Raw genomic sequence first — 25,629 nt, forward strand, 5'->3', positions numbered from 1 at the left:
AGAGAGACAGGGGGGGGGGCAGAGAGAGCGGGGAGGGCTCCCCTGACGCGGGGGACAGCAGGACGCGGTATTTGTAACACACGGGACTCGGAGTCACGATCGTCGCAGCAGCGGGAAACAAATAAGGATCTCCCATGCTGCTGCAGACGATAAGATGTATGGGTACGTCCTCGGCGGCGGGGCGGGGCCGAGCGGGGCGGGCCGGCTTCTCTTTCTCCGCCATTTCTCCTGCATTATTCACGAGTCCAAACCGCCGCCCCTGCCGCCCCTGCCGCCGCCGGCCGGAGTGGTGTGCCCCACGGGACGGGCAGGCCGCGGTGCCGCTGGGGGCGGGGCGCGGGGGGCGGCGGCCGGCGGCGAAGGAGTTTGTTGGCCAATTTCCTGGCAGAGGATGCGGAATGGATGAATGGTACGGGCACGGTGGTGTGGCGCGGCCGGCGGGGCCAAGCTGGGCGAAGCACTGACCGTCCCTCCACAGGAATGTTACCGAGCATCGCATTGAGCAATGCACATTAGTTTTCTTTCTGGTTAAAGCCCCACCGTTTGATCCTCGCCGCCGCGGACGCCGTGCGCCCGCCCCGCGGGCCCGGAGAGGGTCGCTGCGCCGACGACAACGTCGGGGTCCCGGGTCCCGGCCCGGAACAGCTTCCCGTCGAGAGGGTCGCCGGTGCCGCGGCCGTGCGTGCGCGCGCCCGTCCGATAGATCCAGTTACGTGTGTTGACGCGGCAGGGAAAGTTGTCGATGGCCGTGCATTTGTTCCCTCCCTGCAGAGCAAAATGTATAGCCCGTCCCGAGCTGAGGAGGGGAAAGGGGAGGTCAGTCTAATCGAGGCGCGAACCGCAAGCCATCATCCGCGGTGGGGAAAAAAATAAAACAAAATCTGGTTCTCAATTTTTCTTCTGTCTCGTTTCCTCTTTGGCGGGCGGGGGGACGCCCCGAGGCGCCGCGAGGCGCTGGACCGCTGGGCCGGCCGAGGCTCGGCTGCGCTGGGGCAGGTCAGGGCAGGCCGAGTCCCACCAACTCTGAGCGCTGCTCAGCCGCGCGCCGCTCGGCCACCGACACGAGAATATTGGAATTGTTTCGGGGTCCACTTTCTGCAGGATTACAACCGTCTTGAAGTGTAGAACAGTTGTCAGTCCCCCCCCCCCCATCTCTGCCGCTCGCCTCTTCTCGGCCCTCCGCCTCCTCTCCCTCTCTCGCTCCCCTTAACTGAACACAATGCGAGCGCCAAATGCCTCGTGCACTCTAAATTCCGATGAATCTCAAAGTGCGTGGCCGTCGCCCCCTTTCACTTTCGTCTCTTTTTTGCTGGCGGTGTAGGCACTTTGTTGTGACGGCGGGAGACACTTTACCACTCCCCTTCTCCCCCCCCCCTCCTACCCCAACCTCTGCCACCTCTGACCCCAGCCAAGTGATGTGTGGCGCCTGCCTCAGACGAGCCGGCGCCGGCAAAAAATAAAGAGATAGGATATTTGAAATGGCAAAGCCGAGCAACACTGTGCCTGTCTCGGTTGCCGTTCAAACTTCTTCTGCTTCGAAGATTATTAGGGGGTCACGGTTATTGGCGAAGAAAAGTACTTCAGATCCGTGCTATATTTTTGCTCATACACTCTTTTTAGCAGATGATGCCTTAAAATACTGCAATAAACATAAAGTATACATGAGTATAATGTTTAGCCAAGTGTCCTTAGACTTTTTGCGGACATTTGTGTTTATCTAGACTCATGCCTGAGACAAGGAGTTTTTACATTGCACAGATTTAGAAAGCGGTTATAACAACAGCGCTACTCATGAAATAAACTTCAATTTTTAAAATTGACTTTCTCGTATTTTCTGGCTTTTATACTATCTGGTCAGTTTTAACGTGGGTGCATTCTACTTTAAAATGTAAACACAGTGAAAAGGGACCCCCTTCCAAATACCGCTGGGAAGAGCTCCCAAACTATCTCGCGCCGACCGTTAAAGCCAGACATAAATTAGCCAAACGCTTCGGGAGCAGCACAAACTGAGGCTTCCCGAACATGATTGCGCCGTAAAGCTCGCGGCAGTCTCACACCGTGGCACCGTGGCCCGCTCACCCAGCCCGCCTCTCGCAACCTGCCACCCGACCCAACCACCGACGCGAATACCTGCATTCTCTCGAAATAGGGAGGGACAGTTTTTGTACGTAGGTATGTGTTCTTGTGCATATCTTCATTAGATACACATTTGTCTGTGAGGAGGTAACAGTTGTACCTAGACTAGGTACTGTAACCTACAGAGAAATTTTCACTTTGTATCAACTTGGATTTGATCGACAAGCAGATGTCGCAAATTTCCAACAAAAAGCCGTAAATTTACAAATGTAGTAAATTGTGAAAGGTGGCACTCGACCTCTCGCTCTCCTATCCATGGAGCTCTCGGCCTGGACCCCTTTTCCCTATTGGTTTACATTTTTCCTCCCCTGCTCGCTACTTTCAGGCACGTCCCGTCGCGCCGCCCCCAGCAGTCACGCCCCGCCTGCAGGTCGATGTAATTACTGTCGCGGAGCTGAGCAGAGGGAGCGGGTAGTTTTGACGGATGGACCTCGGTCAAGTGAACGCTGCCCGGTCCCCCCTCCCTTTCCTTTCCCACTGACCCCCCCCCCCCCTCTTATTCCACTCTTCCAACTTCCAAGGCACGGACGCGGCGAAAGGTGTGGGAGGAGGTTTGCAAGACATACTCTTCCTACCCATTGAAACAACTACGGAAATCCGCGATCTGTAAAATTTGCATATGTTTGATCACCGTGACCGTGTAAGTTTTATTCGTTCCTTCGTTCTTTATGAGGTAAAAACAAGAGTATCGTCTTAGATTCAAACAAGGTTTTTTTTAATGATTTTATATAAGTCAAAGTATGTTACGGTATGGGGTGATTGAAAAACAAATAAAGACAAAATAAAAAAACAAAAATGGCATCTTTTTGTAATTTACGGGAGCCAAGCGCCTGCGAGACTCAGGGTAGTCCACCCACACTACACGCATGCACTTCAGGCACGACGTTGCCTACCTATCGGGTGCTTTGAAAGCTTGCATTGGCTGACTGACGGCAGTTTCGTTGCCGCAAATTATGCACGTACTTACTGGATTCCCCAATCACAATAAGGGCGATAATTTAAGACAATAAACGAGTTTATTTCCTCGCGCACAAAATTAATTTTGTGTTTCATGCCTGTCTTGTTTTTGTTAATTATGGGTACTAGAGATGAGTTTAGAACATTTTTACAAAATAGCAACGTACGCCTAAAGACGGTTTGACCATAAAACTCTAAACAACAGAAACCGAGAAAACTTTCTGTTCATATTACATCATATTTTTATCATACCTATCTTTTTAAAGTGGGTCATTTAAGGTGTCAATCAGGTGAGAAGTACGAAATAGTGCGACAAAATATTTGTTACTAACAAAACGTCTTAACAGCCATTTTACGTTACATAATGACGACCATGACAATCAGATAGATACGGTAGCTGGCAAAAGTGGTAAAGAACGAACATAACTTTATCCACCAAACTAACTTTCGTGCCTCCTACTTGGCTTCCTGTTTATACTCCTGCCTTTTAAATGTCACAATAAAAATCATCACCCTTTTCCTTTTGGCTTTAGGTTTATTAGGGCCATATACGCGAAAAAAGCGGCTGATCTTTCGCTGTCACGGTCCTTTATTGCGCGAAGGCAATGACCCTTAATGGATCCCAGCTCAGCCCTGTGTGCGCAGCAAAGCTCAGCACATGGGTGGCATCCTTTACGTTGTCACTTTCGCCGGTACTCAGCTTTTACAACTTACAACTACTGCTCCTCGGAGTTTATCAGTCGCGTCACGACAAAGTTATCGACCATTGACACGGTAGGGAAAGCCAACCGCTAAAATCATCATTGACTGCCAAAGAAGGAACTGTGGGGAAGAAGAAAGGTGGGGTGGGGGTGGGGTTTGGACCTGTGACGAGTGCAGTCAGGATTCGTGCACGTGCAAGGTGGTTAAGAGATGCGACGAGTAGCTTTGCTTAGTTTTAATTGACTTGCTTTTTTTTTAATGATCGTGGTATACTCCGGCACTTACCTGGCAGTCCGTCTCCAGGTCGGCGTAGTATCCGGCGCCCTTGACCTTGCGGCAGCTGAAGCTCGTCTGGGGGATGGCGGGGAGCACAGGGAAGTCCACACCGGGTCGACCCATGACGCCTGCCAACACGGCGACCAGAAAAAGAAAGAAAGGGTTGCGGACATGCCGCCAGGTTAGCAAATTATTCTGTTCGAGGGGGGGGGGGTGTAAAAATGCTGCCACTGAACCGCCTTATCTTTCAATATGCGATTAGCATCAATCTAATTTGTGGTTGGACTGAAAATGCCTAAAGCAGCGAAGCAGTTTGTACAAAAGCGCATTCAGCTCCCAAGTAAAATGTTCGTTTTTTTCTGCTACAAAACCGAGGGCACTACACATAAGGACGCATATATGCCAGGAAAATATTACACCAAACGGTATTTGGAAGTAAATGTAGATCACGTATGAATAAAAACCTCTTGTAAATGACTCAAAATCATGTAATTAAATTTATGAAATATATGTAACAGCCGAAGTAACTGCCCAGTCACCAATCAGTTGTCTTATTTTAGCTACGAATTCGGATTGAAGGAGGGGAGCAAACTCGGCGATGGGACGGCTGAGCCTCGCAGTGACACCGCCGGAAGAGTGTGCGATGCGCGCTCTTCCGGGCCACCTCCCCTCACTTTCATTCTCTCTGCCGCGAAAAATATTCACACGAAAGAAAAAGAAGAGAAACGATAGAGTGCGACAACAATGAGCATGGTGGCGGTGTGGTGGAAGCTGCTGCTCGCGTAACAGGCAGAGTGGCGTTGGCGCTTGCTACAGCGGGGAAGAGCTTCGATTGTTCTGCATATCACACTCACACACGCGCGGGGTGGGGGGTGGCGGCCTGCCGCTGGTAGGTGACCGACAGCGGTTATGTACGGCCAGGGCGGCCCGGCCGGCCCGCCCCTCCTCCCCTAGACCCTGACCTAACCTCGATACAGCAGGTCAGTAGTGCACCGTTAAACATACGTGCTTACCGGAAAGGTTTCAAATTTATATATATTTTTTTGTAACTTTTTTGTTAAATGAAAAATGAGTACAGTGACGACAGTTATTTTAGCAATGACAGAACTCCTATGTACAAGAAATATTACAAATCTGTTGCTCTAATTGCACACTTTGTGAATAAGTGCCACAGTGAAGTGACTGGTTCGTCAAGGAGTTTTCGCCACTCCACCAATCAACCTCGTCGGGAGAAGGGGTCGGGCGAAAAGCGCGGCACGTTTGATGGATCGGCTAGTAAACGATGACAAATGGTCATACACCTATGTGGTCCAGGCGGCGCACGGCGGCGCCGATCTGCATCTTGACTTATCAACGGGACCAGTTTAAGTGAGCTCAATAATGAGCCGACCCGACCCGGACCTAGAGCGATCATTAACTAGCCCAGAAGTATAGGTAGCAGGTGAAGAAAAAGCGCCAGGAAACTGGATGATGAATATTAAATTCTTTGCTGCTGCTGCTGCTGCTGCTGTTGTGCTGCTGCTGCTGCTGTTGTGCTGCTGCTGCACTAGAGCGGTGCTGGGGGCACCGTGCACACGGAGTCGTGTGTTTGAATTGGGCTGAGAGCAGTACCGTCCAGCGTCCCTGGAGAGCAAACACACCTATCGATGGGGCAGCGGCGCAACGAAGGGGGATGTCCATGCGTCCTTTTGCAGCGGCGACCATGGCATTTCATGTGTTCGATAGTCGTTGTCAGGGAGAAGAGATTTAAGTCAGCAGCCTCGTTTGTTATTATTGCGGTATGGGAGCAGAGCTTGCAGAAATTATGAGCCACGCTGGGCTGAAGCATCAGCGTGATGAACACGGCGGCCAGCTCAACTTCCAAGACACACGCAAATACCGACGGTAAGGAGTCAGGTCAGCCGTGGGATGGGATCAGTGATCGCGGGCCAATTGGGACGAATAAGCTCCCGGTAAACCCTCCCGCTCGTTCCCAGATTACAAACAGCAGTCGTGGTACTTACAGTCCGTCGTTACCTCCTGGTATACTTAGCCTGTGTCGTCACGAGGAGTTTGAGGCGAGATGATCACCGTGAGCCTCGAGTCATCGTCTCTAACAGGAAGAGAGCCTAGCGAGTCCGTCAGTATCGTCCGTAACCTAAAAACCGACTCCAAATCACTCGCAGACTGTAAAGCAGGCACTGGAGCGAACTGCCGTGGAGTTCGGCCATGGTCCGGGTGAATTAAAAAATTTCCATCTCACAAAACTTATTATACTATCTGGATGAGTTGTAAATGACGCCTTCCATTTTTCTTTGCTAAAAATTAATATCAATTTTTGTTAACAAAAATATTGCTGTCGTTACAGCTATCTCTTATCTGCCTTAACAAAGTGATTTACAGTCTGAGCTATGCAGTTTGCTGCTACTGCAGCTATATTTTTGATGATGTATGAAAAATATTTTGAGGCACTACAGATAATGTTGAAAATGTTAGTGCTCATATTTGTGTAATCTTGAGTATGGAAGCACTAACATTTTCAACATTGGCGATTTTGAACTAGTTATTTTTCCAAGGAGCCAACATTCTTACAAGAAACAACGTCAAAGATATTTGTGATCCTCAACGGTAGTTGTTATGTCAAGACATTGGATGGGCTCAGTAACAAATCTTTAGGCAAGAGTACTTTTCAGTCAAACATCGCAGGGTGATATGTATCCCTAGATGCGGCGCTCCAACAATTCTCTCAAGGGGAGAAGAAGTGGAGCCCCTTTAGCTGAGCCCGGCGAGTCCCTAACAGACCGAATCTATTTCAATAACCTAAATAGGCAAAGCCAGTACCTTTTTGAGATTGTCCGAATTCTGAAACGTATCGATACGAGTCGGCACGTATCGGTCAGAAATGACAGGGTCGGTAATAAGGTGGATAGAAAATCTACGAAAGAGCTAATTTAGAAAATTACTTCTAGGTACAGTAAGATAAATCCGCGAGATTCATTCAACCGGACGTGGGGCACGAAATGTTTTCTATTGTAGGAAATGTGAAGCGCTAATGCTTTACCTTAGGCAGACAGTATGAAAATGTCTCGCTCTTGATTTATCAGTGTAGTGATGTTTAATCTTTAATCCAGTGTCTTTAGCGGAAGTACTACAGTCTGCTTTGTAAACTTCATGCCAAAAGAACTCTTATCATCTAAATACTTGTGCGTTCTGTTATGCAAAGGATTGGCAGAGTTTTAGGCAGCCAATGCAAAATTTGTGTTTTTGCCGGTTTTTACATGTGATAAACTGATAAGCAAAAGAAATATATGGATTTAAACTAGATGTAGAACACTTAATTTACATTTCAGGAGGCCAACTCATGAGCAAAACAAACCTCATTGGGTCGACCCAGCTGGATCCAGCCCTGTAAACGTGCCTTTTCTAGCTATGGTCGTGTTCTTCTATTAGTTGCTACTGCTGATGTACGCGTCCGCCACTGTGTGTGTGTATGTGTGTGTGTATGTGTGTGTGTGTGTGTGTATTCGCGCGCGCTCCTAAACGCGTGACGAAACGCGTCGCACCGATCTCCTGCCGATTTCCGCGCGCTTCCCGCCGTCCCGCCGCCGCCTTGCAACAACACGCAGCGGTCTGCCCTTCCCTTTGCCCCCCCCCCTCTCCCTCGCTCTCTCTCTCCTTCTCCCTCCCGCCGCTGAGAGAAAGGAAGGCGCGATTCGGACGCCACTGCTCGCTTTGTTTTGGCGGGTGCCCAGGCGGGCGTGACGATCCAGATGCGTCCGAAAATCGCGGGTAATGTCGTTGCGAATGCAGCCGAAGAATCGCAAGGAAGGAAGGAAGTGAACGGGCTGCTCGAGCGGGAAGGGGGGAGGGGGGCGGACGCGACGGCGCGCGCACACGAAAGGTCAGCTGGGAGGATCGCCTCACTTGATTTTCAATTACGTTGGTGTAGAGTGGAGGTGTTGTGTTGTTTCGAACGGCGCGCGGCGGGGCGGGCGGAGGCTTCAAGTTACTGACGGCGTCGTCGTACCGTGTCTCGATTCTCTGCCGTACATCTTTAATTTACTCGATGGCTCCAACACACCGCCACCGTGAGCAGCAGAATTCCGCTGTGCTTTGTAGAGAGTCAACCTGACATTTTGAAACGGTTTCAGTGAAAATTACACGGCGGTATATGGGGGTTGTCTACGGTAAACCTGATCCAGAACGGGTTCCCTCTGCGTAGACTGACTCCGGCCCGTGGCCACCCGAGCGCGTCAAGGTGAAGGGCGGCCCGCTCCGCTCCGGTAGTCCTGCGCGCCAAAAGCTGGGTTAAATCGACTCTTGGCACGTCCCACTCCTGGGAAGAGAGGCACCAAACCAAACGTGCCGAAACGATAAACGATCCTTTTCCTCTGATATCGGAACCACCAATCTTCTCTTCTCTGGCAATGCCTGTCGACTCCAGTGTTGTGTGAGCGCGTGTTTCTTCACCAAGAGTGCTGGACAGGTACTGTACGCTCTTGAGACGAGCGAGTCGTCAATAATCGCGATACAAGTGTACAAGTTAAGGTGGAACTCCAATGACGCAATCTACGCTACCCATCACCCATCATCCGTCTCCCATCACCTGCGATTTCGTGTATTTACGCGTACAACTCGGGTTGTGGTTAAGACTTGAAATGTGTGTGAACAATTAATATGACTATACACCTCATGATTGTATTTCGCGATGTAAAAACACGAAATCTCAAGTGATGGGTGACGGATGATGGGTGATGGGTAGCGTAGATTGCTCCATTGGAGATCCACCTTTATAAGGTTATCACGCATTATTAACTGCGCAATTACGCTCCTTTTGGGGTATCTTAATATCCATATTTACGTTATTACAGCTGATTTTAAAATTTTATTTTACCATTTTTTTTTTCAAAATTATTACGTGGTTATTACACGCCAGGGTGTACGAATTATTACGCTAGTTATTTACCCTTCGATCGAAGCGTTTAGTCCCTTGTTTTGTTTTTACTTAAGATCTCCTCTGGAACGGGAAGAGAGGTTACGTTGTACACTTGTTCACACGCGGCACGCGACGCCGTGCGGCGGACTCACCCTGGTACTCCTTGTACTCGGCGTCCCCGGCGGCGTCGTCGTCATCGTCCGAGGCCAGCCTCTTGATGGAGCTCGCGGCTCCGACGCTGTCCGCGGCTTTGGTGGACGATCCCCTGGCCGTGGTGCTGTCCGACACGTACGAGTACTGCACGCTGCCCGTCGGCTCCGACTCCACCTTGTAGGCGGCCGCGTTCATGCGCGCGGCCACCTGCGGCAGCGAGGTGGACGTCCACTGGAACAGACGAGGGCGTGAACAGGGCGACCCTAAGCCTTAGGAGGAACCTCAGGTAGCAGACACAGGTATGAATCCCCAAGCCCGGCACTGCTACAGCGTAGGGGTAGCTGCGGGTAGCAGACACATGTGAAATCCCAGGCGCAACACTGTTTGAACCTGAAAAGTGAACCAATCCGGTGGAGACCCCAAGTTTAACCGCAGAAGGCACCACAGTCCAGAAAAATCTGAGCTTACCCTGCAGGCTGACATTTGCTAACTTGAAACTATCGGTCGATAGACCGCCGAACGATAGTTTCATGTTACTAAAGGAAAGTAAAACCTAAGGCCAGGTAGAACTGAGAGAAACCTAAGGTCGTGGTCGGGTCGAGCCTGATTGTGAGATCAGGAGGAACCTCGAGCTTAACCGGGTCTTCCGACGACGTGTCTCCGTGAGAATGGGGACTGCTAGACCAAGTAGTTTACGTTTCCTCTCGTCGCGGGTTACAGCCGCCAGCCCGCGAGCATGCCTGCCGTCTGCACTGGACGTTTAAGTGTGCGTATGTTATGTCGCGCACCTGAAGGTGAGTGAAAAAATTCACACACACACACACACCTGTTGGTGTGCGATAGATGCACACAGAATAATGGAAATCTGGACGGCCAAGGAGCAACTATCGTACGTTTACTTCTGAGGCTACAAAAAAATGTGCATTTGAACTAAGATATGGTTCTGATAACTGTATGATTGTTAATTTTCAACCATATTATGACTGTCCGTGAAGTAACCATGCGATGGATGCTAGAGCTCTCCAATTCTCTGGGTGAACATGTACACACCTCCAGATGTGTCAATGACCATATTCACATACTTGGGCTGAGAAAATGGCTAGGCTATGTTTTCGCTCAACTACAAGACAAGTGTGTGAATGTTTGGTCGAACACCTGCAGGTGAGTGAATTTCTTAAGAAATTGTGAATTCACTAAGCTGCAGGTAAGCGAAAGCGGCCTTCGCACTCGCACACTTGGATTTCCAGTCTGATCTTGAGCTGCCGGCCATCGTTAGTGTCGTCCATACGGTATTTGTTTGGCAACCCGGTGCCGAAATTCCTTCCCGCCCCGCCATGGCGCGCCACACTGCAATGCGAGAGGAGGAGCTGCATGCTAATTACTCAGCGGCCTGCAATTGTTCTACGGGGGGCCGCCGGGCGGGCCGCCGGGCTCTGCTGGGCTCTGCCGGGCTGTGCCGGGCACGCCCAGGGGGCACGCTGGCCCGCGACTCGCCTAGGGATTTTAGAGACGATTTTGTTTTTAAATCTTTTCCAGAAAAATCGTAAAATTTTAAGAAAAGGGGGGACAATGTGAAACTACCAAGAAAAAAATTACAAATTTTAAAATAAAAATCTGGAAAAAGATAATTTTACGGAAAATTAAAATCCCCAGGCCCACCCCAATTGTGTCGCACCGCGCATCAGCCAGCTTCGGCCAGCGCCGAGTGGACTCAAATCCATACTTCAAGAGACAAGTTCCCGTACGATTGTTGCATTAATTTGTACAGCGCGAATAAATCGCACGCAATCAAAACTCGCCTGTTCCCAAGAAGAAAATGTCGCAGCTATTCCCCAGGGGCTAAGCCCACCGACTCACATGCACTTACGCACAATTGCGAGCGCATCCAGAGTTTTACTCGCTGGTCGCGCGCCGCAGCCCCCCCCCCCCTCCCCTTCCCGGCCCGGCGCCCCGGCCAGGCCAGGGCGATTGTTTAGAGGCAAGGCCAAGTCGGCTCCGCTGTGGCTCGCGGAGATGTGAATGCAACGAGGCTTGCAGGACTGTCGTTCAGTTCCGGCGGGCGCACTGATGAAACAGGAGAAGAGCAGGGCTGGGAGAGGAGGGAGAAGGACAAGGGGAGGGGGGGAGAGAGATGGAGAGATACAGGCACAGGGAGAGAAAGAGAGACAGATAGAAAGACCGGGAAAAGGGGGGGGGGAGTATATATTTATACAATGCATATAAGAGGGCAGGAGGAGCGAAAGAGATACGCGGTTGTAAAAATGCATTACATTATCGGTTTTAATAACATAACATTTTAATGTTTGACTTCAAGTTTTCTAAAATTGGTCACACCGATAGACAGTATACCTAGGTCAATTTTTTTCTTAAAGTGACTAAAGATCATTTAGTTATTTTTGTTCATTTAAGGTACATTAAAATCAGTAGGGTAAATCTAGGGACTGTCATAAGTATACAATGGATGAATCAAATGATGGCTACGAACGAGCGGAGTGAGAGGGTCCCTTACGGCACCTACCACAGAGATCATTCTTTGGGACCATAAAAGAAATAATTGTGACCTAATGGATAAAATAACCTGTTAGGAAAAATATTGCTGCGAGGTGCAGCGGATCAGGGCCGGTTGCCTACCTCTGGAGAGAGAGAGAGAGAGAGAGAGAGAGAGAGAGAGAGAGAGAGAGAGAGAACTACTTTGCATTGGAAAGCCACACAACGGAACATTACCCTAGTTTAGTATAGTTGATTGGCTTCGGTAAGATTCACAAGCCAGCATGCGCATTTCTCGAAGAGTGCGCAGAGCTGAGCTGCGCTTAGGTGCCCAGTGCATCGGGGCCGCTTGGACCTCGTGTGTCTGCTGCAGTCTGCTGTCCAGGTACCGGTGCTCCTCTGACATTCGCCCTCCCCGCCTCCCGCCGTCTGGAAGGCTCTACTATCCGGCCTTCACCCCGACGACCAGCCTCATTCTGACCTTCTTTATCTAGCTTGCGAAAGGATCGAATATAACACTGTCGACTCATATACGCAATTATTTTTCGTTAACTGCCTTTAAAAAAATAGTTCGTTGACTTTATGGAAAACTAAACCCTTCAAAATGGGAGAGTAAATGCAGCACCCAAAAGAGTTGTTTACGTTTAGCAAATATTTCAAAACAACGCATTACTCTTAAAAAGTCATCATTGAGTTTTTAAACTGACATTTAATTTTTAAGCAGTATGAAAGAAATTTGGGAGCGAAAACGTTGACTCACACGTTGTTTCTCTCTCGCACGGGCCTTCGTGGCATTCGCAGCAGCACGAGCGTGTTGGTTCCCAGCCCCTTGCACAAGTGCATCGGAACACTCACTCACTGGGCGCTAGAGTTATTGGCCTCCAGCCTGGCAGGGGTTGTGCCCCGGGGTCAGCGCGGCGCGGCCGGGCGCGGGAGGCGCTGCAGGCTCCACGGCTAGAGGAGCCACCCCGGCGCCCCGTCGTGAGCCGGCGTGACTGAAGAGGAAGACGTCACCGCCCCGCACCAAGTCTACGTTATTAGAGCTAACGATTCCGTCGTGGGAATACTTTATTTAGGTCGGTATGGGTGCCAGTCGTGAAACAAGCTCATCGTGACATAAGGCACAGTAACGTGAAGTACTGCGTCGACACATCGTTATGCCAAACAAATTTACACATAAATGAGGAGCCGACAATGTAGAAATATCCGTACATTTTCAACATTTTTCATAATTTTCAAATAAAAAACCATGTTGCAAAATCCACGAACGCAGTCGTAAATTTACGACGGCCAACTCTTGCCTGTCAAACAAAACTAGGTCGATACATAAAGCAATAAAAAAAATCTTACTTCTAAAATACTAAAAACAATAATGTGCGGTTGTGTTACGGTATCATCCAGAAAGTACGTCCTTAATTCGCCGATACGGACCTGCCTTGGCAAGCTCTCGGAGCGCCTGGTGAGTAGGCAACATATTCCCTTCAGTGCATGCGTGTGTTGCGGGGTGGCCTACCCTGCGTCTCACAGGCGCCTAGCTCCCGCAATTGGCCGAATGAAACTGAGGAAACTGGACGAACTTACTTACGCACGGTGAGCGACGGTGGCCCACCCTATGTGATAAAATACTCACTCTGGGCGGTTCCGTTGTTGAAGTACCCCCTCCGGGCCGGGGGAGTATCGCCAGCAGGCCTGCCAACAAAAAAACACCGGGAAACTTGGAATATAATTATGACACTAATTCTTTATTGTGACGCTTGGTCATGAACGGTGCTAGAACATAGAACACAAGGCATAGATTACAAGGATGCGTGCCGTACAATGGATTCAGAAAGCCCCGCTTCCTAAAAGGTCATACCACTAGAAGTGTCGGGAGATAGGTTTCGATGGCTTACAGGTCGATTTGCGACCAAAACAACCAACAGCGCCTTCCTGGCTGGACTCGGCCATCAAGCCGTCGTTTTTACGGTCGTCCCTATAACATTGTTCGAGACACCCGACGCCGCTGACCGGGCTGGCACGAGGGGCGCTTCTAAGAGCCTCCGCCCGGCCCAGCCGCCTCCATGCACAGGTCCAGGAAGGCGCCGCTTGGAGTGCGGCAGCCTCATCAAAGGCTTTTATGACCACCGGGATCGCGGACCTATTTTGTTGTCTTTTTTTTCTTTCCCCTCTGTGTATAGGTTCTCTATACCCACCTCTGCATCGCCTATGGGCACGGGTGCACAAGAGAGGGTGCGTGCGGTAGCAGAGGGAGGGAGGGGGAAGGGGTAAACTGCATCTGACGTGTGCGTGTGAGGTCTTCGTCGCACTTTCGAAATGCCGTGTAAGTGCCTCGGTTCATGTTTCCCTATATTTTCATAGACAACACTGTTTTAAATGGGTTTTACAGCAACCGACACTGTTGTGCGGGCGCCCGGGGCCCGTGTTTTTACAGACGACACTTGGCCAAACGTACTGTACCCCCCTCTGCTGCACCTCGGCCTGTGTGACCTGCACCTGGCGCTACGCACCAGGCACCCGTCTGTGAAAGTGGCTGTGCGGTGGTCATCAGCCGCTGCTGGGCGGCCCGTGCTGACCGTTACGTCAAGTGAGGAGGGGGGGGGGGGGCACGTGGACGAAGTTAGCGGCGGCTGCGTCTCTGATTGCCACTGTGTGAGTAACCTCCCTCTAGCTCCCCTCCTCGCGCCCCATCGCCTTCCTCTACCCTTTCTCTCCGCCCCTTTCTCGCAAAACCTTTAGCCTAACCTCGCCGACACCACACAACCTTGCCCCGAGTTCGGCCGAGCCCGGAGCGCCCTAACCTTACTCCAGCACCTCAGTCTGACGTAACAGATGAACCCCTAATCCCGAGGCGCGCGCGCCGGGCGACACGTAACCCTGCGAGCACACGAGGCCAATCCCAACCCTACATACGAGAGCACACGCAGTCTAACCCAAACCTGCCTACGCGAGCACGCGCAGTCTAACTAAACCCAACCTATCTACGCGAGCACACGCAGTCTTACCCAAACCTACGAACGTAAGAGCACTTGGCTTTCACTAAACCCTGAACTGTTAGGAATGATTTTGTAAACAACAAACGATTTTCCTGGAGTGTGAACAGGGTGTGATTTCAAATCAAAAATCAAAATAATACGAAAGCAACTGTCAGGTTTACAAACTATTCTTAAAAGCAGAATTAAACGTTAATTGTAGTTTTAAGAATTTGCCATTTCGTGCCGCGCGTTCTACCCGAACATATTGTGCTGCCTACACCTTTCGACCTGTACCGACCCCTAACCGACCCCCGGCGCCTGTCGCGTGGGGCGGAAGCAAAGCAGAAGAATGAAAAAAAAAAGGGTACGAAAAGTTGTGAGGAAAGCCCTCCTCCCCTTCTCTCGTGTCAGCCAAACGTGAGAAAATCCAAGATGGCGACTGCATTGTTTTTGGCGCGCGAAGTGAGGGTCGCGTTCGCAACGAGAGAGAGAAAGACACCGTAGCGGAGAGAGAGAGAGAGAGAGAGAGAGAGAGAGAGAGAGAGAGAGAGAGAGAGAGAGAGAGAGAAGGCAGACCACCGGCGCGGTGTGGGCGGGCTGGGAAAGGCACCTGGACGTAGCTGGGAGATTTCTTACCGGCGCGGTGGACGGAGCCGCGCGCCTGCAGCTCAGCCGAAAGCTTTCGCGGTGCGTCGGTATTTGAAGGTGTGATCTTTACAACGACCAAAAGGCGCTCTCGTGGCGAACACGAGTCACCTCATGTCCGCGGGCGGCTGGGCGCCTAAATCAGTGCCTGGGCGGCACGGCACGGCAGGGAGCACGGCGAGCGAGCGGGAGGGGTGGGGGAAGCGTGGAGACCTGTTGCAGTCGGGTAACGCCGCACGGGATTAGGGATCAGCTGCCGCCTCCCGGAGCCCCGCGGAGCAGCCCGCCCAACTAGAGCGACACACTCACTCACTCACTCACACACGCGCGCGCGCGCGCGGGAACAGGCCGCGCCGGCCCTGCGTGCCTCTGGCTCATGGGAACACCGAGTCTGCTCCAATAACACAGAGAACAAGGCGGCGCCGGGCGGCGCCACGCTGCGCGCGGAAATATATTATTATTAGTCGGGTCGCCGGCGGGGCGCGGGACGGCGGGGGCGTCAGGCCCGGCGATGAAATCGACTGCTGGGATAAGCCCCTACAGGGGCAAACCCCAGGGGTACCTCACAATATGTTCAACATTTTTTTCTGCCTTTCCTCGATTTTTCTCATTTTACCTTAATTTTTCTGATTTTGTTCTCTTCCGATTTTCTTGGGTGATTTTTTTGGATGGTTTATACACTCATTTTCTTAGAGTTGAGTGGTGAGCGACGCGGTAGGCAAGCCCGCCCGCCCCCTGCATGCGGCACAGTAAGCAAACTAAAGGAAAGGGTATCACGGTTTACAGACAATGCGTGCCCCATGTTGTGCAGGTGTGCGCAAAATATGAATCACGCTTCCCCGTTTGGGAGTCGTCTTATTCATTCAATGTCTTAACCCCCCGACCACGACATGGTAGTGTCCACTGTTCACAAGCACACACGGGCCTTGACACACACACAAGGCTCGCACAGTCGGGCCTCTATTAGCATGCCCGTTTGGTCCTGTGCTCTGGTGGCCCGCACGCAATCAGAAGCCCCCCCCCCCCTCCCACAAGCACTACCGAAAGTGCAGAGCGCAGCAGACGCACAATCTGCAGGCGCGCATCTCCCGCCGCCCGTATCGCGCGCGGGGAATTACAGTCGCGCGAGGATGGAGAGTCGCGCCAGGCAGTGTTTCCTGGAAGCGGCGCGGCGGCAGCGGCAGCAGGATGATTCAAATGACTCGCGCCCTTATCTCCTTATCAGCGGGGACCTAATTCCCCCGCAAAAGACATTGCTTTTACGATGTGCTGGTGGATTCCAATCCCCGCCGCTCTGCTCGAGCGGCTCGTAAAAGAGGAGGAGGGGCTCCGGGAGCGGCGCGGCGGTGCTTTCTCTGAAATAGTAATATAATGGAGCGCTTTACATCAAGATCGATGGGCGAGGCGCCGTGGCAGGCTAACGAGGTGCGAGGCCTCTGCCGGGGCGGCTGTCCCTCGGAGGACATCACTTCGGCCAGTCAGTGAACGCCTCTCTGACCAGCCACCAGTCACTTTCATAGTCACATCTTGTCATTTTCCAGTCACAGGAAAAGAAAAGTCTAAAAGTCGTATGACTTGACTTATTTAAGTACTTCGAAATATAATGAAAATTGCAGAATATCCGAGAATATCACGTGCTTTACATCCTTCAAAATTTCTACCTCTGATCCAGTTCCTGCTCTTGTCAAATTCAGTGATTCCTCAGTCACGTCGTCCAGTCATTTTGCAGTCCTTGAGTCACCTTTCGACTTCCGTTTTTGAAGTGATGCCCCCCTCGCCCGCGGGGCTTGCCCACAACCGCGCGGGCCCCATCAGATCTGTTTCATGACCTGAAGCCTCGCGTCGGCCCGGATATGCCACTCCGCGAGTGTTATTGGGCAATAAGGCACTGATGCATTGTCCGGCCGTCGCCCCGCAGCTCGCGGCAGACAGTCAGACAGAGCGGTCCCCATCAGAGCGGTATCGGCCCATTGTCTCGCCGCGTGCGTGTTGCGTGTCGGGAGCGCGGCGCCGCCCGCCCCGCCCGGCCTGCCCCCGGCGTTTAGGTCTCCGCACATCAATAAGGGACCAGCCAGACTAATGCTGCCCATTCTCATCTCTCTACTTATTCAAATCCATTCGAGATACGCGATTTGGAAACGGACCCGTATTTGGGAAGCCGAAAAAAAATGCAGCCATCAGTTTTGCTGCGTATGGAAGCTGGTGGCCGACGCCATCACTAATAAGTCAAGTGTCCATCCCTTGAACACTTTAAAGTGTGTGACGCCAACAATTTAACAATTGTTAAATCGTTGCAAGCGTGTTGTGAAGTTGTTGAGCACCTCAAAAGTGCAAGTTGATAGTTGCGTTACTAGAAGTGTTGAACTTCCTAGGGAGAGAACTGTAGTTGAATACTTTTTGGCGTAAGTAAATCTGCTTGGGACGTATCCAACTAAATAATTGCACAATCGGTTGAACACTTGTAGATGCGCAGCCCTCAAGTTGCAAAAATTGTATGAGCACATCAAACTGGAAAAACACTTGCAAGTGTTTAAGTTACACACTTGATGGACTAAAACTTATATTTATCAGAGACGCTTAAGCAGACCGAGTCCTTCAGAATTTTTCTCCAAGAATGGCGTTATAGTTTAACAGGAAAGAAAGAAGTGGCGCGAAAAAGAAAAAAAATAGTGCGGGCCCTTTCTATTCTCTGATTTTTTCGCAACATTTTCTGAAACACTTTTGCACCGACTTCACATATAGAGCCCGCTCACACATCATTGTCTGGACTTGTTTCCGGCTACAGAGTGTTGTTATTCAAGACCATTGTTTTGCCGCGTGTGCGGTACGAGGAGATAGGTTTCTGACATTCTCACATATTTTCGGCCTTTTTTGAGGGACTTATGCATGAAACGGTTGGTTACAGATATTTCAGTTGAGTAAGATAGCAGCACCCGACTAGAGATGAATTATAAAGCAAATCTTGGAAAGAGACAGTTGCTTGATAGATCCCTTTTCCAGTATTTCGCAGCCAGCTGATATTGCCTTAGTCTGGGCGCTGGTCTGCGAGGAGCCTCCCCCTCCCCCAATTCCCTCTCAACCGCTGGAGAGAGAGAGAGAGAGAGAGAGAGAGAGAGAGAGGGGGGGGGGGGGGGGGGGGGGGGGGGGGGTGGAGAGGCGCTCTGATCGCCCGTGCTATGATAACCGGAGCAATCCTCGCCTGGCCGTGACATTTTTAGCTTTGGTGCGGGCCGAGAGCTTCACGCCGGCTGAGTCCGTTTTTGCAGGCGAGTGCCATCACCCATCTCGCTCCCATCATCGTCCTCCCGTCCCGGCCTTGCCCTCCCGTCCTCCCCCACTCTGGCCTCGCTTCCCCCAATCCCATCCTCATGCTTACGCTCTGCACCCCGGCTGGTCTCGATCCGGAACAAAACACATCCGGTCGTGCTGCGTCGCCCAGCGCTCGTATCGGGTCACGTGATCGCGAGCAAGGCTGGGATCCTACTGCGGTGAACGCTTAGTCTTGGCGTCTCCGAAGAAAGAAAAAGGTCGTCCCTTTGATATTTTGTGTTTGTTTCATGTGGCGTAGCGCAAACAAACATTTGAGATTTGCTATAAGGTGTCTTACACCAGTCACTGAGCTTTTGAGTCGGTTAGAGGGGTGAGGGTGTACTGCTGCACAGCACACACTGTTAGCTAGACGCGCGGAAAGAGCGCGCGAGACAACGGGCCGCAGAGCCCCGGGCGACGCGTTCGCCGGGGCGTTCGGCGCCCTCCCAGGCTCTGCTGGCTCCGCCCAACGTGCGCCGGATCACGGCGAACGGCGAGGGCTTTCGCTTGAGTGTGATGACTTTAGTGACAGCTTAGCCAGCCCAGACAGACCGCGGGTGCTTCGAGTTTCTAAAAATTATCAAAGTAAGCAAATAAAGGCAGGAGGCAAAATAAATCAGATCTATAGTTTGCAAGTCGCTAAGAAAAATATGCATTAATTTGATAGAAATTGGCACAGTTGAAATCGAATATTTAGTGGTAGATTTGATACTTTTGTCCTTGTCCGTGCGTTGCAAGAATTATTTCTTGTTAATTGTTAATGCAGCGTTAGTGCAGCATTTGTTAGTGCAGCCGAAACTTTACAGCAACGTTCGCCACGAGTTTCGCTGATATTTTCGGCAACGCCGCCGACCGGTGTCATCCGGGATTTGTCGATGTGGTCCAAAGCGTCCTCAGTGACAAAGTAGCCCCGTAGACCTGCTAACGCTCACCCGGGTCGGCGGTGTCGCCAAACGTCCGGGTGCAAGGACCGTGCGACCCTTTGGGTTCCGGCTGACCTCTCACCAAAGGAGACCCCCTAACATTAAAGCCATCTTTTGATATGCTGTTTCCCGCACTTTAAAGCGCACAAAAAAGTATGTTGTGTGAACGAAAACTTTCTTACAGAATTAGAATTTTTTTAGCCGTACCCTTGATAGTAAGACCTCTGAATCTAGGTTTCAGTCTTGCTCACCTTGCGACACCTACCTAAGTCTCCTTGTCAGCCCAACAGCCCACAATCTACGCCCCAGTCCGTCTAAGCGAACAAGCACCAGCACCGGATCCCATCCAAACTCCGCAATTTACCGCTCGGGGCCCCCGGAAAGGGGGGGTGGGGTAGAGCCATCTTTTTCTTGTATTTTGTTCCAGTATTTCCAATATGCGTTACGCAAAAAACAAAAGACGATTAAAATTTTCACCCACGCCGTTCCTAACTAAATTTCTTAAATTAAAAGTTGACTACTTCATATACATTAAGATAAATAATTAAGTTTTCTTCATTTGAAGGGTTCGTTTCGCAGTTTATACGAAGTGTTAAGTTTCTTAGAGTAGAAAAAAAAGCCCCCACATAAAAAAATAAACAAATTTAGTTGTTATTAAGTACATAGCATAAGGCATGTCTCCATATTTCCGAAGAAGGAACTGCATCGCCTTCCTTTTCTTGGTGCGGTTAAACTTTTTACGACACCCTGATATTTGTTTCTGCAAACGGCCCATATTTTCTGATATGGCCAGACAGACGAGCTCCAGGGACAGGTCGATTGCGGTGTTCAGTTTTTATGTAACGCTGCAAATCATTGCCCTCGCGCTCATCACCCCCGGGCGACGCTGGCTCTGCTCTTCGTAGAAACGGAACAGCAGAGCAAGCAGAGCTAGTGGGCGTAAGGGCAGCGGCAGGGCGTCGTAAAAATATCGGAGCCCCCGCCTGACGGGCGCGGGCCGCGCTGGGCATGAGGAAGCGAACCACAGCACACACAATGTGCCGCACGTGGCCGCCGCACACAGCGCAAAAAATGTAAAGAAAGCGTGTGACATGCAAACGCCTTCATGCGCTTTGATGTGCTTTACATGTGCTATTAGCTGGACGACAGCGCAGCAAACTACTCGAAGTGATCGAAAAAAATAAATTAAAAAATCACGACTATGTGTCGGCACAATCAGTCAAGAAAAAATTGCGAAAGAATAGAGGCGAACTGGATACACAGGTTTTAGTGTCCACGCTGCATCGCACATTCCCATTGTATGGCTGTTCAGTTCAAGCAGTTTTGATTCGCACTATTGTGACGTTTCCTGGTTGAGAAGTCTGCGTGTAGCTTCAGGCACATTTCACTCCTTTTTCATTAGCTTAGGATAACACGGACAAATCCATTACACTATAAAATGAAGCCTACAGACATTGTAAAAATCGATGTCATGCTTACAAATAAGTTGAAGCAAAAAGAAAACCAACACATGCAGGGAAAAAACAATAACAGTAGAAGAGTGTACACATACGTTTATGGGGTTCAGTTTTTTTTCGTAAAGGTTTCCTTTCGTATCCTGGCAGCGCGCAGATCTTTAGCTCTGCTCGATTTCAGAGCGCAGCCTTACTGTCTCGACGTCTCTCGTCGCTCTTTCTCGCTCGCACACAACTCTCGGGCCCCCATCTCATCTCCATCGCACTCTGCCTGCGGAAGCCGCAGTGCGTCGTTAATTTATAGCAAACGGAAACTACTCTGTAAAGATGCCGGCAGATCGTTCGCAAGGAAACAGATACAACAATGTGGCAGGAATAAAAAGTAAACAAAGTAAGTAAATAAATAACTAATGTCTGATATTACATCAAAATTCGAGAAGTTTATTGCATCAAATTATGGGAGTTCGTAAAAGTTTTCCCCATTCCCCCAATATTCAGACATTGTTTTTGCCATGTTACAGTATTACCTCTTTAGGTTGCAACAAACGGCGCATTTCGGTGGCCACGTTTCTTAGATTCCCTGCTAGTGCGACACTGCGCCGCCCGTCCTCACACGACTTGTAGTAATAGTTTAGCTCTCCGGCAGCAGGCAGCACGAGGCGAGGGGTGTCGCTCTGCTAGATGATCCGAGAAAGTGAGGCGGCGAGGCGGCGCGCGCGGCCGAGGCCCGGGCCGCACGATTCGCCTGCAGGTTTATCGCACGGACACGTCACCAACATCTCGCCGGTTGTTTCGCGTGTGTGAAGATCAGTTGTTCAGCAAACTTATTGCGTCAATCATAATACGACTTTGACGATGTCGATGTCGCACGATTCACCACCCTCCGCGATGGCCGCTCATCTCCTGACGTCGTCTGTCATGCTTGACTTACGACCAGCCCAATCCGTCCACACCCCGTCCTGCCCCAGGACCAGGCCTCGCTCAGCCCTGCCTGTGGGCTGGGCTCGCCGCCGTCTCTGCTCATAATCAGTTATCCTGGCAATTCCCGTTCTGCGGCTATGGCTGGTTCATGGGCATCATTTACGTTAGTCGTCAGTCGTCATAAGTACTCTACGCTTCGATAAAGAGTAAGCTATCATAGAATCCTAGTGTACACAAGATTTACTTCCTTAGGGATTAAAACTTTAAAAGGCACACTGCAAATCGAAGATTGCAAGTATCTCCAGAAAATGTGCGAAACTGGTTTGTTTCACAAACCAGTGTGGTTTTCGGTAGTTTACTAAATTGTATCATTTGTTTGATTACAGAGAAGGTACAAAAAAATTTGAGGGTATTGAGAAGTGTCTCCAATCGGATCAAGCAAGAGCCATTTTTATTTGGCGGGGTTTGGGACTGACGATTTGGTTTTGGTAAACAATTGAGAACAGGGCGAGGAACAGAGTGCCTCGTGTGCGCGGCACGTGCTGTGCGGGCAGGAGGCAGGGGAGATGTGCGACAGAGATAGACATGGAAATGCCTCACGCCGGTCCGTATCGTCTCCAGCTCCAGGCCGGTACCATTTTCTCCAGCCGGTTATTGAATGGTCGCTGCATGGAGAAACCTCGCGGGGGCTTATCTACCGAGATGTGTGGCTGGAAACACCTTCGGGCACCTGCGCACTGAGCGAAACGAGTAAAATGAAATAAAGTACATGTCTGAATTTCAGGTAAAGCGTCCGATGTTCCTTTTTCTTATAACATTTTTCCTCAAGTTATAGTGCTATAAAAAGTATCCTTTGTAGATCTGCGTATAACTGCTATTATTTGTTGTAATAAAATACAACACAGTAGTTTATTTTTACGGGAGTATTTTCAGTCCCTGTACAATTTCCGTATGTCGTAACCCGCCCACCCGTTGCTGGTCTGATAAATCACTGAAATAATTTGCGAGGAACAAAACGCATGCTGGTTCGTTTCGGGCGTTTCTAATGAGCCGTCTTGGCCGTCCGCTGAGCTCAGCTGAGGCACTGCATCAGAGTTCAGAAAGTCTAAACCGCATTTCATGTCTGGAGCCTCAAATAGTTTTATTTGTCATGAAAAAGATCACGAAAAAGAGATATGAAATATCCTCAATATCAATATATCAACGCTCACACACTGTTTAATCCTTATAAACAAATTAGTTTGTGGTTTGCAAGCTGCATATGATTAAGGCATTGTAATGCAAAGAATTTTCTTAGCAATACAAAGCATTTGCAAGTGATTTGCAAACTACAAAAATAGAAAGCTTTTGTATTAAAAAGCAAAGTCTTAGCATTGCAAAGCTTCCAGATTCTTTGTAACTGCTGCAAAGCACTGTCCCTCCTAACATTACTGAGTTCTGCAGTCCTTTAGCAGTAATTGTATGTTAAATTTTTAAACAGCTGTTCTTTTAACTGACAGAGAAATATATACAGGTCTGATTTGCTATTTATTTGCGAATCATTGCTTTTGCGGTACAGTATGAACAGCGCAAACAGAACCAGAACCCGACTAAATAGCTTTCTTTAGCATCGGATGAATGGGATGCTTCTCACACTCGTTAGGGTAAAGCCCGTGGGGACTTCTATTCACACGTCGCAGCTGTTGGGTGACATGTAGAAGGGGGAAAGGAGGAGGTAGGGGGTCAATGAGACAGCAGTCGGCTGGAGGAGCTTCCTGCTGTCACCGGTACTGCCACTGATCAGCGGCAGTTGCAGCGCGCTGGCTGACAATATTCCGGCCGCCCCTCACCGCACAGACACGCCATGCGCGACGCTTAACCCGCCTCAGCCACCGCAGACGGGCTGAAACCGCAGGGAGGATGATTCGGCAGCGCTGCTACTGCCATCGGGCGGGACGTGGCAGCGTTCGCATCACGACATTGCGAGACGCAACGAAAAGTCAAATTACAGAGGGCGGTTTACAGTAACCTGCACTGCACACTCCGCCGCAGGCCACAACGGCCACACTCGAGTGTCCAGCTGGCTCAGGGTGAGTCTTCTGCCTACAAAGGCCACAGGAGCGCACTCACTCAGGTCCGTGAAAGTGATGGGGTGGGGTGAGATGCAGCGGTGCCATCTCCCCCCCCCCCCCCCCCCTCCCCATCCCCCCGACGTGCTGTGGGTCTTGCCCGGCCCCGATTGTAATCAGCCTTGATAATTATCATCGGATGCCACAGCAGGATCGACCCCGTGGGAATTTGGCAAAAGGGAAGTCGCGGCAGCCGGCGACTCTCCCCCCACTGAGCTGCTGCGCGCTGTTCCGAAAAGTGCCAAGAAAGTTCAGGGACATGAAATAATTATAGTGTAAGTGCAAGAGATAGATTCTAATTTTCAACTAGGTTAGTTTTTACACGTTCTTCACCACCCGCAATGAAAGAGTGTTATTCTCATCACAGAGCGCACACCCAGAAAAATCGCTTCTTGGAACAAGAAAATTTTACTTGTTGCAAGCTCATTTTGTACCTAAAATGACCCAAGGTCATTTTTGCATTCGATCAAGTCAAGATTGATCTTGCATGCCTTGTCCTTGATTCAACGCCGAAACGAACTTGGTCGAAGGACAAATCCACTTGGAAACAAGATTTTTTTCCTTGAAAGCGCTAACTTAAACAAGGCGATATTGCACTTGACCGCTTTGGAAGAAATTATGCTTGGGAATTCGCATTGAAACAGATGTACTTGAAATAAGAAAATCCAACTTGGGTCGTTGTTAGCACAAAAATAATCTTGGAAAATATACTTGTCAGGTAAGAGGGGTGTTTAATGAACTTGGTTAAGGGTAGGTCCTAGCGATTTTTTCACTTTAATAGACCCCCCCAAAATCGCACTATACGAACTCAGCGCTACTATCCACAAGGTTGTGCGACGCACCGTTCAGGCTGTAGGGCATATGTGCTGAAAAAATCCAAGATGGCGGAGGACGTTTTTTGGCTGGTCTCAGTTTTCACTACTTTTTAATTTCTGAGTGACGTTTTTGGGCGGGGATTTCATCGGATGGGTCGCTTGACACTCCGACTGCATATTTAGTACTGTTTGGCACGCCTTGTGTTTAAATATCGCGCCATACCGGGCGATGAGGTCAATGACTCCGATCGACTCCGATTGTGTTCGGGCATACAAAATGTAATGGTTTTCTTTTTACAAGAGAAACTGGATCAATATTTTGCATATGCCACCCCCCCTCAAGTACAAGCAAGATGACGTATCTACATACATACCAGGTGACTGATTCACGCCGCGCACTTCTGTAGCTGTACCACATGCACGAGTGCGGGCGGGATGCCTACTCGCTCGGCTCGTAAGGCACCGTGGACAGGGGCGATAGGCAAGCCGGCCCGCACTTGTGCATGCGGCACAGTATACCTACAGAAGTGCGCGGCGTGAATCAGCCACCTGGTATTTAGTTTCAGTATGAATCGGATTCGAAAGGCAGAGCTCACACCCGAGTGTATACCGGTAGTCCCGACAAAAACCCGAGTGTAACCGAGTAATGCCGAGGATAATCCGAGAGTACTCGAGTAGGTCCAAACATAACCCGAGTGAATCTGAGTACTCCCGACCACAACCCGAATGTAACCGAGTAGTTCGGAATGCAACCCGAGTGAATGCGAGTAGTCCCGACCACAACCCGAATGTAACCGAGTAGTCAGGAAAGCAACCCGAGTGAATGCGAGTAGTCCCGACCACAACCCGAGTGTGA

General features: G+C 50.2%; 1 protein-coding gene across 4 annotated transcripts in view; it reads right to left on the reverse strand.

Annotated features, from left to right (window-relative positions):
* Positions 1-25,629, reverse strand: part of LOC113203901 (mucin-5AC-like) — a 142,005-nt gene that overhangs the window by 22,335 nt on the left and 94,041 nt on the right. For all 4 annotated transcript variants that reach the window (XM_026418834.2, XM_026418836.2, XM_026418835.2 and 1 more), the window contains 3 exons: positions 13,257-13,315; positions 9,139-9,370; positions 4,081-4,199 (listed from right to left, as the gene is read on the reverse strand). In XM_026418834.2, the coding sequence (XP_026274619.1) occupies positions 4,081-4,199; positions 9,139-9,370; positions 13,257-13,315 (410 nt within the window). The remainder of the gene's footprint in view (positions 1-4,080; positions 4,200-9,138; positions 9,371-13,256; positions 13,316-25,629) is intronic.

This window comes from Frankliniella occidentalis, unplaced genomic scaffold (genome assembly GCF_000697945.3).
Source record: "Frankliniella occidentalis isolate FOCC.00 unplaced genomic scaffold, Focc_3.1 Scaffold94, whole genome shotgun sequence".
In the NCBI taxonomy this organism is placed as follows: Eukaryota; Metazoa; Arthropoda; class Insecta; order Thysanoptera; family Thripidae; genus Frankliniella; species Frankliniella occidentalis.